This window comes from Saimiri boliviensis, chromosome 1 (assembly GCF_048565385.1).
Source record: "Saimiri boliviensis isolate mSaiBol1 chromosome 1, mSaiBol1.pri, whole genome shotgun sequence".
Taxonomy (NCBI): Eukaryota; Metazoa; Chordata; class Mammalia; order Primates; family Cebidae; genus Saimiri; species Saimiri boliviensis.
Window position 1 is genome coordinate 237,883,586 of NC_133449.1, and position 14,752 is coordinate 237,898,337.

The 14,752-nt window shown below is 44.2% G+C and overlaps 1 protein-coding gene across 1 annotated transcript in view; it reads right to left on the reverse strand.

The window, feature by feature from the left end:
* NAIP (NLR family apoptosis inhibitory protein) overlaps positions 1–14,455 on the reverse strand; it is a 48,252-nt gene extending 33,797 nt beyond the window's left edge. Inside the window, 1 exon segment of the mRNA XM_003945230.4 lies at positions 14,320–14,455. Coding sequence (XP_003945279.3) covers positions 14,320–14,455 — 136 coding nt within the window.
* Positions 14,456–14,752: the final 297 nt, after the last annotated feature.

The window sequence follows — 14,752 nt, forward strand, 5'->3', positions numbered from 1 at the left end:
GCAATTCTCCTGCCTCAGCCTCCTGAGTAGCTGGGATTACAGGCACGCGCCACCATGCCCAGCTAATTAAAATTAACTTTTAAAAATTGCTATGGCTTGGTGCAGTGGCTCATGCCTGTAATCCCAGCACTTTGGGAGGCCCAGATGGGTGGCTCATGAGGTCAGGGTTCAAGATCAGCCTGGACAAATGGTAAAACTTCATCTCTTTTTTTTTTTTTTTCAGACGGAGTTTCGCTCTTGTTACCCAGGCTAGAGTGCAATGGTGTGATCTCGGCTCACCGCAACCTCCGCCTCCTGGGTTCAGGCAATTCTCCTGCCTCAGCCTCCTGAGTAGCTGGGATTACAGGCACGCGCCACCATGCCCAGCTAATTTTTTGTTTTTTTTTTTTTTTTTTTTTTTTTTTTTTTTTTGAGACGGAGTTTCGCTCTTGTTACCCAGGCTGGAGTGCAATGGCACGATCTCGGCTCACTGCAACCTCTGCCTCCTGGGTCCAGGCAATTCTCCTGCCTCAGCCTCCTGAGTAGCTGGGATTATAGGCACGCGCCACCATGCCCAGCTAATTTTTTGTATTTTTAGTAGAGACGGGGTTTCACCATGTTGGCCAGGATGGTCTTGATCTCTTGACTTTGTGATCCACCCACCTGGGCCTCCCAAAGTGCTGGGATTGCAGGCTTGAGCCACCACGCCCGGCCAAAACTCCATCTCTACTAAAATTACAAAAATTAGCTGGGCGTGGTGGCAGATACCTGTAATCCCAGCTACTTGGGAGGCTGAGGCAGGAGGATCACTTGAACCTGGGAGGCAGAGTTTGCAGTGAGCTGTGATTGCACCACTGCACCCCAGCCTGGATGACGGAGTGAGACTCTGTCTCAAAAAAAAAAAAAAAAAAAAAGCCTCCAAATCAAATTTAAGTTATTTTTCTATGATGCTGCAGTAAAGAATGGGCTGGGAACCCAAAGGCTAGAGCCTTTGTCCCTGCCCTTCCACCAGTGCGGATGTGACCAACCTTGCCATCATTCTCTCGCAATCACAGGAGAACATGGAGGCCATCAGATGATCTGCATGTTTCCCTAGGGCCACAATTCTACATGATAGGCAGCCAGGGTTCCCAGTCTTCAGGTGTATACAACTTTCCAAGGATTTCCCTAAGTCTGCACACAACCCACACAGCACACAATGCACAAGGTGGTGGCCTGTCCTCATGATTTATATAGATTGAGAAGGAATTCAGTACTTGAAATCAGCTTACATTTATGAAGTGCCACATTTTTCTTTCTTTCTTTTTTTTCTTAAGCTGGAGTCTTGCTCTGTCACCAGGCTGGAATGCAGTAGCTCGATCTCAGCTCACTGCAACCTCTGCCTCCCAGGTTCAAGCAATTCTCCTGCCTCAGCCTTCCAAGTATCTGGGACTACAGGTGTGTGCTACCACATGCAGCTAATTTTTGTATTTTTAGTGGAGACAGGGTTTTACCATGTTGGCCAGGATGGTCTCCATCTCTTGACCTTGTGATCTGCCCATCTCAGCCTCCCAAAGTGCTAGGATTACAGATGTGAGCCACAGCACCTGGCCAAGTGCCACATTTTTTAAAAGTGTAAGAGTATACTCAGACATTTTGTTGATCGTTTATAAAAGAAGCAACAGGGCCGGGCATGGTGGCTCAAGCCTGTAATCCCAGCATTTTGGGAGGCCGAGGTGGGCAGATCACCAGATGTAAGGAGTTCAAGACCAGCCTGATCAACATGGAGAAAACCCGCCTCTAGTAAAAATACAAAATCAACTGGACGTGGTGGCACATGCCTGTAATCCCAGCAACTCGGGAGCCTGAGGCAGGAGAATCACTTGAACCCAGGAGGTGGAGGTTGCAGTGAGCTGAGATCTCACCATTGCAATCCAGCCTGGGAAACAAGAGCGAAACTCTGTCTCAAAAAAAAAATTTTTTAATTAAAAAAAAAAGAAAGTGGCCGGGCACAGTGGCTCATGCCTGTAATCCCAGCACTTTGGGAGGCCGAGGTGGGTGGATCACGAGGTCAAGAGATCGAGACCATCCTGGTCAACATGGTGAAACCCCGTCTCTACTAAAAATACAAAAAATTAGCTGGGCATGGTGGCACATGCCTGTAATCCCAGCTACTCAGGAGGCTGAGGCAGGAGAATTGCCTGAACCCAGGAGGCGGAGGTTGCGGTGAGCCGAGATCGCGCCATTGCACTCCAGCCTGGGTAACAAGAGCGAAACTCCGTCTCAAAAAAAAAAAAAAAGAAAGTAACAAATTGAAGTCCAAAAAGCTAAAGACAGAGTAACCAACAAGAAACTTGGGGATGCTGGTTCTAACTCCAGCTTTTAAATTTTATTGGCTGACCATGTGCTTATGATGACAAACAAATGAAAGGCAAAACAATTGGTCATCAGTCATCCTCACATTATACATGGTAATTTTTACAAAATATTTGCTCATATGCTGTTTCTCATCCTGACAACCACCAGACAAGCTGTACATTATATTTATATTTATATTTATTTTTATTTTTTTAATCTTTTTTCTAAGATGGGGCTTCACCATGATGGCCAGGCTGGTCTTGAACTCCTGACCTCAGGTGATCCACCCACCTCGGCCTCCCAAAGTGCTAGGATTACAGGTGTGAGCCACCGCACCCAGCCCAAGCTGTACATTATTATTTGCTGTGGAAGTTGCAGATACCAAGATGAAATCACTTTCCTCAGATCCAGACAAAATAGGGTTGGGAAGGCAAGAAGGAGTGAGGTTCAAGGTTATATGTCCAAGATAGGAATGGTTCCAAAGACTTTCTAAAAATCCCATAAGAAATCCCTTCATGCCTGTCACACATCTGCATTGCATTGCTTGCATGTATGCACATATTTCTATGACAAGGTTTATCACTGCACATTCTTTATGACTGCAGCAATTCAGATAAGATGAGATACTCTCAAAAGAACACATGCCCAGGAATGGCATCACCACCAATGAATACGCAACAACTCTGGCTTTGAGCCTTCAGAACCAAGGAATTCATTCCACTTCAATTCCATTCCATTTCCAATTCCATTCCATTCAATTCCAATTCAATTCTATTCCATTCCATTCCAATTCCCATTCCATTCCAATTCCATTCCATTCCAATTCCAATTCCATTCCATTCCAATTCCCATTCCATTCCAAATCCATTCCGTTCCAATTGCCATTCCATTCCAATTTCCATTCCATTCCAATTCCATTCCATTCCAATTCCAGTCCCATTCCACTCCATTCCAATTACATTTCCATTCCAATTCCATTCCCATTCCATTCCTATTCCAATTCCATTCCATTCCCATTCCAATTCCATTCCATTCCAATTCCAATTCTATTCCCATTCCATTCCAATTCCAATTCCACTCAATTCAAATTCCATTCCATTCCATTCCAACTCCAATACCTTGTCAGTTCTGTTTCCATTCCATTCCAATTCCCATTTCATTCCATTCCAATTCCGATTCCATTCCTCTTTCATTCCAATTCCATTCCATTCCAATTCCAATTCCATTCCATTTTTATTCCATTCCATTCCAATTCCATTCCCATTCCATTCCAACTCCAATTCCATTCCATTCCATTTCATTCCATTCCAGTTCCATTCTATTCCATTTCTATTCTATTCCAATTCCATTTCATTCCAATTCTATTCCATTCCAATTCCAATTCCATTCCAACTCTAATTCTATTCCATTCCCATTCCATTCCAAATGCATTCCATTGCAATTCAAATTCGATTCCAACTCTGATTCCATTCCATTCCAATTCCGATTCCATTCCTCTTTCATTCCAATTCCATTCCATTCCAATTCCAATTCCATTCCATTCCAACTCCAATTTCATTCCATTGCAATTTTAATTCCAATGCCATTACATTCCAATTCCATTCCAGTTTTGTTCCATTCCAATTCCGTTCCATTCTCATTCCAATTTCATTTCCATTCCAGTTCCATTCTATTCCCATTCCAATTTCTTTCCCATTCCATTTCCATTTCATTCCCATTCCAGTTCTCATTCCATTTCATTCTCATTCCATTTCATTCCAATTCCATTACACTCCCATTCCATTCTATTCCAATTCCATTCCATTTTCAATTCCATTTCCTTCCTATTCCAATTCCCATTCCATTCCATTTCAATTCCATTCCATTCTATTTTCTTTTTCTTTTTTTTTTTTTTTTTTTTTGAGACAGAGTTTCGCTTTTGTTACCCAGGCTGGAGTGCAATGGCGCAATCTCGGCTCACCGCAACCTCCACTTCCTGGGTTCAGACAATTCCTCTGCCTCAGCCTCCTGAGTAGCTGGGATTACAGGCATGCGTCACCATGCCCAGCTACTTTTTTGTATTTTTAGTAGAGACAGGGTTTCACCATGTTGACCAGGATGGTCTCGATCTCTTGACCCTGTGATCTACCCGCCTCGGCCTCCCAAAGTGCTGGGATTACAGGCTTGAGCCACCGCGCCTGGCCTCTTTTTTTTTTTTTTTTTTTTTTGAGACGGAGTTTCGCTCTTGTTACCCAGGCTGGAGTGCAATGGCGTGATCTCGGCTCACCACAACCTCCGCCTCCTGGGTTCAAGCAATTCTCCTGCTTCAGCCTCCTGAGTAGCTGGGATTACAGGCACGTGCCACCATGCCCAGCTAATTTTTTGTATTTTTAGTAGAGACGGGGTTTCACCATGTTGACCAGGATGGTCTCGATCTCTTGACCTCGTGAGCCACCCGCCTCAGCCTCCCAAAGTGCTGGGATTACAGGCTTGAGCCACCGTGCCCGGCATTCCATTCTATTTTCATTCCAGTTCCATTCCATTCTAATTCCCATTCCCATTCCATTCCAATGTCATTCCCATTCCGATCCCATTCCATTACATTACAACTCTAATTTTATTTTATTCTAATTCCCATTTCATTCCAATTCCATTTCATTCCAATTTTATTCCCATTCCATTCCATTCCAACTCCAATTTCATTCTAATTCCATTCCATTCCAATTCCATTCCATTTTTATTCTAACTCCATTGCAATTCCAATCTTATTCACATTCCATTCCAATTCCATTTTATTCCAATTCCAATTCCATTCACATTCCATTTTAATTCCATTCCATTTCAATTCCAATTCCATTTCAACTCTTATTCCATTTAATTCCAACTGCAATTCCATTCCATTCCAATTCCAATTCCATTCCATTGCAATTCCACTCCATTCCAATTCCATTCCATTCCCATTCCCATTCCCATTCCAATTCCATTCCATTTCCATTCCATTCCCATTCCAATTCCATTCCATTCTCATTCCATTCCAATTCCTATTACATTCCCATTCCAATTCCCATTCCATTCCATACCAATTCCATTTCCATTCCATTCCATTTCCATTCCATTCCATTTCCATTCCATTACATTCCATTCCAATTCCATTCCCTTCCAATTCCTATTTCATTCCATTCCAATTCCATTCCATCCTAATTCCATTCCAGTTCCATTCCATTCTAATTCCCATTCCCATTCCATTTCACTTTCATTTCCATTCTGATTCCATTCCAATTTTATTTCCATTCCATTCCATTCCACTTCTAATTCCATTCCATTCCAATTCCAATTCCATTCCCATTCCATTCCAATTCCATTCCATTCCAGTTTCAATTCCATTCCATTTCAATTCCAATTCCATTTCATTCCAACTCTAATTCCATTTGATTCCAATTCTAATTTTATTCCCATTCAATTCCAATTCCAATTTCATTCCATTCCAATTCCATTCCATTCCTATTCCAATTCCATTCCATTCCAATTCCAAATCCATTACAACTCTAATTTCATTCCATTCCAATTCCAATTTCATTCCAATTCCATTCCATTCCAAATCCAATTCCATTCCATTCCAACTTTAATTCCATTTTATTCTAACTCTAATTGCATTCCATTCCAATTTCAATTCCATTCCATTCCAATTTCATTCCATTCCAATTCCATTACCATTTTAATTCCATTCTATTCTCATTCTATTTCAATTCCTATTCCATTGCATTCCCATTCCAATTTCCATTCCATTGCATTCCCATTCCATTCCCATTCCATTCCATTCTGATTCCATTCTTTTCTAATTCCATTCCGTTCCAATTCCATTCCCTTCCTATTCTGATTCCCATTCCATTCCATTCCAATTCCGTTCCATTCTAATTCCATTTCAATTCCATTCCAGTTCCATTCCAATTCCAATTTCATTTCCATTGCATTCTAATTCCATTCCATTCCAATTTTAATTCCCATTCCAATTCCATTCTTATTCTTATTCCATTCCATTTCTATTCCATTCCATTCCAACTCTAATTCCATTCCATTTCAATTCCAATTCCATTCCAATTCTATTTCATTCCAATTCCATTTCATTTCAATTCCAATTCTATTCCATTCCATTCCAATTCCGTTCCATTCCATTCCAATTGCTTTCCATTCCAATTCCATTACATTCCAATTCCATTTTATTTCTATTCCATTCCATTCCAATTCCAATTCCATTTCAATTCTGTTCCCATTTCATTCCTGTTTCATTCCATATCAATTCCATTCCCAATTCCCATTCCAATTCCACTCCACTTCTCTCATCTTTTTTTTTTTTTTTTTTTTTTTTTGAGATGGAGTTTCGCTCTTGTTACCCAGGCTGGAGTGCAATGGCGCGATCTCGGCTCACCGCAACCTCCGCCTCCTGGGTTCAGGCAATTCTCCTGCCTCAGCCTCCTGAGTAGCTGGGATTACAGGCATGTGCCACCATGCCCAGCTAATTTTTTGTATTTTTAGTAGAGACGGGGTTTCACCATGTCGACCAGGATGGTCTCGATCTCTTGACCTCGTGATCCACCCTCCTCGGCCTCCCAAAGTGCTGGGATTACAGGCTTGAGCCACCACGCCCGGCCTCATCTCTTTTTTAAAGAAACTGGAGTCTTGTCACATTGCCCAGGCTGGTCTCAAACTCCTAGCCTCCAGCGATCCTTCTGCTTTAGCCTCTCACATAGCTGTGATTACCGATGTGAGCTACCATGCCCAGCTATGAACTCGGTTTCTAAGCAGCTTATGTGAACTTCTCCCTTTTGCCAAGAAAACTTCCCTTTCCCCTTCCCTCACTGCGTGTGCCTGTAGTTTACCATAGTGCCTTCCAAATCATAAGCCTCTTTCCTTTTTTTGGTGCGGGGGTGGTGTGAGGGAGTGAGAGTCTTGCTCTGTCGCCCAAGCTAGAGTGCAATGGAGCAAGTCTCAGCTCACCCAACCTCTGCCTTCTGGGTTCAAGCGATTCTCCTGCCTCAGCTTCCCACCCGCCACTACAGACACCCACCACTACAGACACCCGCCACTGTGCCTGGCTAAATTTGTATTTTTAGTAGAGACGAGGTTTCACCATGTTGGCCAGGATGGTTTCAATCTTTTGACCTCGTGATCTGCCTGCCTCGGCCTCCTAAAGTGCCGGGATTATGGGTGTGAGCCACCGCGCCCTGCCAATAACCTCTTTTCTCATTCCTGAATAAATTTGACATATATGGGCATATATTTCTCTACTTTTTTTTTTAGGTTGACACTGCATTTTACATACAAGATTCAGACAAGGTCAGTCACTTGTCTAGGGTCTGGTAGTCAGGTAGCAGCAGATTCGAGCCCGGCTCTGTCTCCTAAGCCTCTGCCCTACCCCCTGCTCCTGTTTGCCGGCCTGAGCTCCTTCCTGCTTTAGGACTGGCTGCTAGACTGCTGTCTGCTCTCCCTGTGCTTATTACCTGACCCTTCGTCCTGTGTTAGAGAAGGCATATGAAAGCCCCTCCAGGCCAGATGTGGTGGCTCACACCTGTAATCCCAGCACTTTGGGAGGCCGAGGTGGGTGGATCAAGAGGTCAGGATTTTGAGACCATTCTGGTCAACATGGTGAAACCTCGTCTCTACTAAAATACAAAAAAATTAGCTGGGCCTGGTGGCAGGTGCCTGTAGTCCCAGCTACTTGGGAGGCTGAGGCAGGACAATCGCTTCAACCTGGGAGGCAGAGGTTACAGTGAGCCGAGATCGCACCACTGCACCCTAGCCTGGACAGAGCGAGACACTGTCTCCAAAACAAAAAAAAAAGCACCTCCCGATAGGAGATGCAGCTCTAATGGGTGAAAGTCACATGATAATGTGATAATGTGTGAATGGTGACACCTTGTCCAGTGTGTAACCCAGCAAGACTAAACATAGTGACCCTGAGGCTAAGTGAAGCCTGAGCTGAAGCCAGAGCGGAGACAGGGCCCGTGAGCAGTGGCTTGTACTCCAGCTGGGGCTGCTGTTCACTGTTACATACATGTATGGTGCACTATCAGCACTGACAAGGACTGGCTGGGTGGCTATTTTGATACGTCAAGAGCCAGAGTGACTATCAGATGATTTCACAATTCTAGCTTCATCTGTCCCTATAACCATGTCATCTGCTTGCCCAGAACTTTTTTTCTTTTGTCTTTGCATGCCATTGCAACTCTTTTTCTCTCTCTCTCCTCTCTCTCTCCTCTCCTCTTCCTGCCTCTCTTACTTCCTCCCCGCTCATCGCCTTTCTTTTCAACTACAAAAGTAATATATATTTGTTCCAAAATTTCAAATGAGACAGCAATGAATAAAATAAATGTGAAAATCCATCACTACTTCCCCCTCGACAAATCCAGATGCAGAAAGAAGTATCTACAGTTTGGTATATACGTTTTCACAAGTTTTTCTATATATCTTCAAACAACTCCATGTAAAGTTTTAGTGGTTTTAAAATTTTTTAAAGTCTCACTGCTTTCCCACATAACCTATCACAACATATCAAAGATATCCATTCGCTTTTTTTTTTCTTTTGAGACAGAGTCTCCCTCTGTTGCCCAGGGTGCAGTACAGTGGCATGATCTCTGCTCACTGTAACCTCTGCCTCCTGAGTTCAAGCAATTTCTTGCCTCAGCCTCCTGAGTAGCTGGAACTACAGGTACACACTACCACACCGGCTAATTTTTTTTTTTTTTTTTTTTTTTTGAGACAGAGTTTCGCTCTTGTTACCCAGGCTGGAGTGCAATGGCGCGATCTCGGCTCACCGCAACCTCCGCCTCCTGGGTTCAGGCAATTCTCCTGACTCAGCCTCCTGAGTAGCTGGGATTACAGGCACGCGCCACCATGCCCAGCTAATTTTTAGTATTTTTAGTAGAGACGGGGTTTCACCATGTTGACCAGGATGGTCTCGATCTCTCGACCTCGTGATCAACCCACCTTGGCCTCCCAAAGTGCTGGGATTACAGGCTTGAGCCACCGCGCCCGGCAGACCGGCTAATTTTTTTTTTTTTTTTTTTTTTTTTTTTTTGAGACGGAGTTTCGCTCTTGTTACCCAGGCTGGAGTGCAATGGTGCGATCTCGGCTCACCGCAACCTCTGCCTCCTGAGTTCAAGCAATTCTCCTGCCTCAGCCTCCTGAGTAGCTGGGATTACAGGCACGCACCACCATGCCCAGCTAATTTTTTGTATTTTTAGTAGAGACGGGGTTTCACCATGTTGACCAGGATGGTCTCGATCTCTCGACCTTGTGATCCACCCGCCTCGGCCTCCCAAAGTGCTGGGATTACAGGCTTGAGCCACCGCGCCCGGCCGAACAGACCGGCTAATTTTTATATTTTTAGTAGAGATGGGGCATCACCATGTTGGCCATGGCTGGTCTCAAACTCCTGGCCTCAAGTGATTTGTCTGCCTTGGCCTCCCAAAGTGCTGGGATCATAGGCGTGAGCCACTGTGCCCAGGCTTTTTTTTTTTTTTTTTTTTTTCTTGAGACTTAGTCTTGCTCAGTTGACCAGTCTGGAGTTCAGTGGTACGATCTCAGCTCACTGCAACCTCTGCCTTGCAGGCTCAAGCAATTCTCCTGCCTCAGCCTCCCAAGTAGCTGTGGTTACAGGTGCCTGCCACCATGCCAGGCTGATTTTTGTATTTTTAGTAGAGGCAGGATTTCACCATGTTGGCCAGGCTGGTCTTGAACTCCTGACTTCAAATGATCCACGTGCTTTGGCCTCCCAAAGTGCTAGGATCACAGGCTTGAGCCACTGTGCCTGTCAGGAGTGCCTGTCACAAGGTCAGGAGATTGAGACCATCCTGGCCAATATGGTGAAACTCTGTCTCTACTAAAAATACAAAAGAATTAGTTGGGTGTGGTGGTGCGTGCCTGTAATCCCACCTACTCGGGAGGCTGAGGCAGGAGAATTGCTGGAACCAGGTAGTCAGAGATTGCAACGAGCCAAGATCGAGCCACTGCATTCCAGTCTGGTGACAGAGCAAAACTCCGTCTCAAAAAAAAAAAAAAAAAAAAAGAAAGAAAATAGAATCTGAGGCCAGGTGTGGTGGCTCACAGCTATAATCCCAGTACTTTGGGAGGCCGAGATAGGCAGATTGCCTAAGGTCAGGAGTTTGAGACCAGCCTGGCCAATAGGGAGAAACCCCATCTCTACTAAAAATACAAAAACTAGCTGGGCGTAGTGGTGCACACCTGTAATCCCAGCTACTAGGGGGCTGCGCAGGAGAATCGGTTGAACCCGGGAGGTAGAAGTTGCAGTGAGCTGAGATTGCACCACTGCGGTCAAGTCTGGGCAACAGAGTGAGACTCTGTCACACACACACACACACACACACACACACACACACACACACAGAAATAGAACCTGAGCCTGACCAAACTGCTAGATGCACTGTCAGGTTCCTGGAAATGCAGAAGGTGGAGGAACATGTTAGATGATGCCATAGGAACACATTCTGCCAAATCCAGAATAGAGAAAATTTTACAGGACAGAGTCCTATGGCTTCTTTAACAAATAAGTTACAAGAAAAAAGAGATGGAAAAAGGAAATCTATAAATTAAAAATCTTAAGGGGCGAGGCACAGTGGCTCATGTCTGTAATCCCAGCACTTTGGGAGACTGAGGTAGGAGGCTCACTTGAGCCCAGGAGTTTGTAGAACCAGGAGTTCCAGACCAGCCTGGGCAACAAAGTGAAAACTTGTCTCTATAAAAAATATAAAAATTAGCTGGGCATGGTGGCACCACCTGTGGTCACAGTTACTCAGGACACTGAGGAGGGAGGATTGCTTGAGTCTGAGGTAGAGGTTGCAGTGAGCTGAGATTGCACCACTGAACTCCAGCCTAGGCAACAGAGCAAAACTCACTTTCAAAAAAAAAAAAATCTTGGCCAGGCGCAAATGGCTCACGCTTGTAATCCCAGGACTTTGGGAGTCCAAGGTAGGTGGATCACTTGAGGCCAGAAATTCGATACCAGCAATTCGAGACCAGCCTGGTAACACGGTAGAACCCCACCTCTACTAAAAGTACAAAAATTAGCCAGGTGTGATGATGCATGGCCTGTAATCTCAATTACTTGGGAAGCTGAGGCACAAGAATCACTTGAACCTGAGAGGTGGAGGTTGCAGTAAGCCAAGATTGCACCACACCACTGTACTCTAGCCTGGGCAACAGAGTGAGAATCTTGTCTCAAATAAAATAAATAAAATAAAATAGATAATATAGTTATTGTTATTTCCAGGAAAAAAAGGTAGGTAGGAGATGGATGAAATATCATTTGGCCATGTGTTGACAAGTATTTATTACACTATTCTATCTTTGTATGAAATTTTACACAATGAAAGTTTAAAAACTTGTTAAAGGAATGAATCTGTATTTGGTAGAAACAAACTCATGTAGAAAATACATCAAAAATAGCATCAAAAATAGCATCAAAAATACATCAAAAATACATCAAAAATAGCATCAAAAATAATTAAAATGTACTTCCTTTTCTAAGCCAGGAAGTAAAGACTATTGCAGTAATAAAAACTCTCTTGGAAGTTTTAAAATACAATGTTTTCATTAGGTATATATTTAGCAGTACATGAAACCATTTATCATAATGCTTAATTTTTTTTTTTTTTTTTTGAGACGGAGTTTTGCTCTTGTTACCCAGGCTGGAGTGCAATGGCGCGATCTCGGCTCACTGCAACCTCCGCCTCCTGGGTTCAGGCAATTCTCCTGCCTCAGCCTCCTGAGTAGCTGGCATTACAGGCACGCGCCACCATGCCCAGCTAATTTTTTTGTATTTTTAGTAGAGACGGGGTTTCACCATGTTGACCAGGATGGTCTCGATCTCTTGACCTCGTGATCCACCTGCCTCGGCCTCCCAAAGTGCTGGGATTACAGGCTTGAGCCACCGCGCCCGGCCGCTTAATTTTTTTTTAAGCTTTAAACAGATTTTATGTTACCAAGCAGGGTCAATATTTGTGGTCTCAGGAGGTCACCATGGAGACAGCGAGAGGTCACAATTGCAGAAGAGGTGACTGGAATTGAATGACATGATCCAGGGGAGGTGGGCCAGGAATGCAGGAACGTGACCAGGATGGGCTTGTGGGGCAGGTCAGGTCTCACCGTGAGGGCCAGAACGGGCCCCTTCACTCCCGCTTCCAGTAGTTCCCCAGGTGTGACAGGACCCAGCCCTCAGGCAGGAGGAAGGTCATGAAACAGGAGGGCAGCCCAATGGCCAATTCCAGGGCCCGAAGCCTCTGCTCCAGCGGCATCTAATGGACCTGGGCACGAGGCACCAGGAGCCCCTGAGCAGAGCCTGTCAGGGCCTGCAGCAGCGGCGACGTCAGGACAGACATGATGGTACAGATCACACCACAGACAGCAGCCAGCCATGTTTAATTTTTTTTTTTTTTTACCTTCCAGCATTCACCATTTTATACTACCCATATGCAAATCATTCTTATTTCTTTGATTAGTTTCAGAGACAGAGTCTCACACTGTCACCCAGGCACAGTGGCTTGATCATGGTTCAGTGCGGCCTTGGCTACCTTGGCTCAAGCAATCCTCCTGCCTCAGCCTCCCAAGTAGCTAGAACTGTGGGTGCATGCCACCATGCCTGGCTAATTTTTCTTTATTTTTGTAGAAACAGGGTCTCTACATGCCAGGCTGGTCTGGAACTCCCAATTTTAAGCAATCCTCCAGCCTTGGCCTCCCAAAGTGCTGGGGTTACAGGTGTGAGCCACTGGTGAGCTGAGATGGTACCACTGCACTCTAGCCTGAGCAACAGAGTGAGACTCTGTCTCAAAAAAAAAAAAAAAAAAAGAAAGAAATATAATCCACACATCATAAAATTCACCCATTTAAAATGTGCAACTCAGGGTGCAGTGACTCATACTGATAACCCCAGTACTTTGAGGCCAAGGTGGGTGGATTGCTTGGGGCCAGAAGTTGAGATCAGCCTGGGCAACACAGCTAGATAGATCCTGTCTCTAAAAAATCTTTTTAAAAAGAAAACAAGAACTTAGCTGGGCATGGTGGCACATGCCTGTAGTCCTAACTACTCGGGAGGCTGAGGTGGAAGGATCTATTGAGCCTAGGAGGACGAAGCTGTGGGAGCTATGATTGCACCACTAAACTGCAGCCTGGGCAACACAGTGAGGCCCCATCTGTAAAAAAAGTAAGTACGATGTACCATTCAATAGATTTCAGTATATTCATGAACAGGTGCAACCATCACCACAATCAATTTTAGAACATTTTCATCACCCCAGAAAGAAACGCTGCACGCATTAGCTTTCCATTTCCCCAGTCCCCTCCTAGCCTGAGGCAACTACTACGCTACTTTCTGCCTCTAGATTTGCCTACTGGAGACATTTCATATAAATTGAATCATACTATCTGTGGTCCTTCCTGTCTGGTTGCTTTCACTTAGCAGAATGTTCATGTTGGTAGAGGTGCTCAAAAAATAAAAAGAACAAAAAATAGGAAGCCAAATTCATTCATGTTGTTTTGTTTCAGTACTTCATATTCCCTTTCATTGTCAAATAGTATTTCATTATGTGGATATACCACATTTTATTATCATATAAATACCATATTTTATTTTTTATAGTCCAGAGGTCTTTTATTTAATACCGATTATGCCATGAATTCATAGGAAATAGGTTCCAGCAGCTGAGGCTCCTTCCCACTGGTTCTCACACCGTGTGCGTCTCTGGCTGGAGCAGGCTGGTCCTGCAGTTGAAGGTCCCTTTCTCTTTGGCTTCTTTTTCTGTTTATTTTCCTTCACACATGTCAGGAAGCTATCTCTTCACACATGTCATTAGCTCTTAGAGTGCTGAATGTGTGCAATACACACATTAATTCTCTTGGCAAGAATCTTGCCCTTAATTGTTTACAGCAATGCCAGCGGCATGCTGGTGACATTGTAGACTCTTCCGGTTTAGTCATGGTAACACTCGTGGGGCACTCCTTTTCAAAGGGTACCCATTCCCTTGAAGTCTGCAACGTCACCTTTCTCATGAGTTCGCATATACGTGGCCAAAGGAACAACTCCATGTCTTCTAAAAGGCCTGGAGCACATATATCGGGTGCCTCTCCTCTTTCCCTTTGTGTTCGTCATTTTGGCAAATTACTGGAAGATGGCAGTTCTGGCTGAAAGGTAGATATGGATATTTTATTCCTCAGCCTATTGATGGATATGTGGATTGTTTATACTTTTTGGTTATTTATAAAATACTTCTGTGCACATGAGTGTACAAGTTTTTGTATGGATATTTTTCAGTTTTATTTCCTGAGACAGGGTCTCACTCTGTCACCTAGGCTGGAGTGCAGTGGCTTGATCACCATTCATTGTAGCCTCAACCTCATGGGCTAAAGCAATCCTCCCACTTCAGCTTCCCAAGCACCTGGTACTACA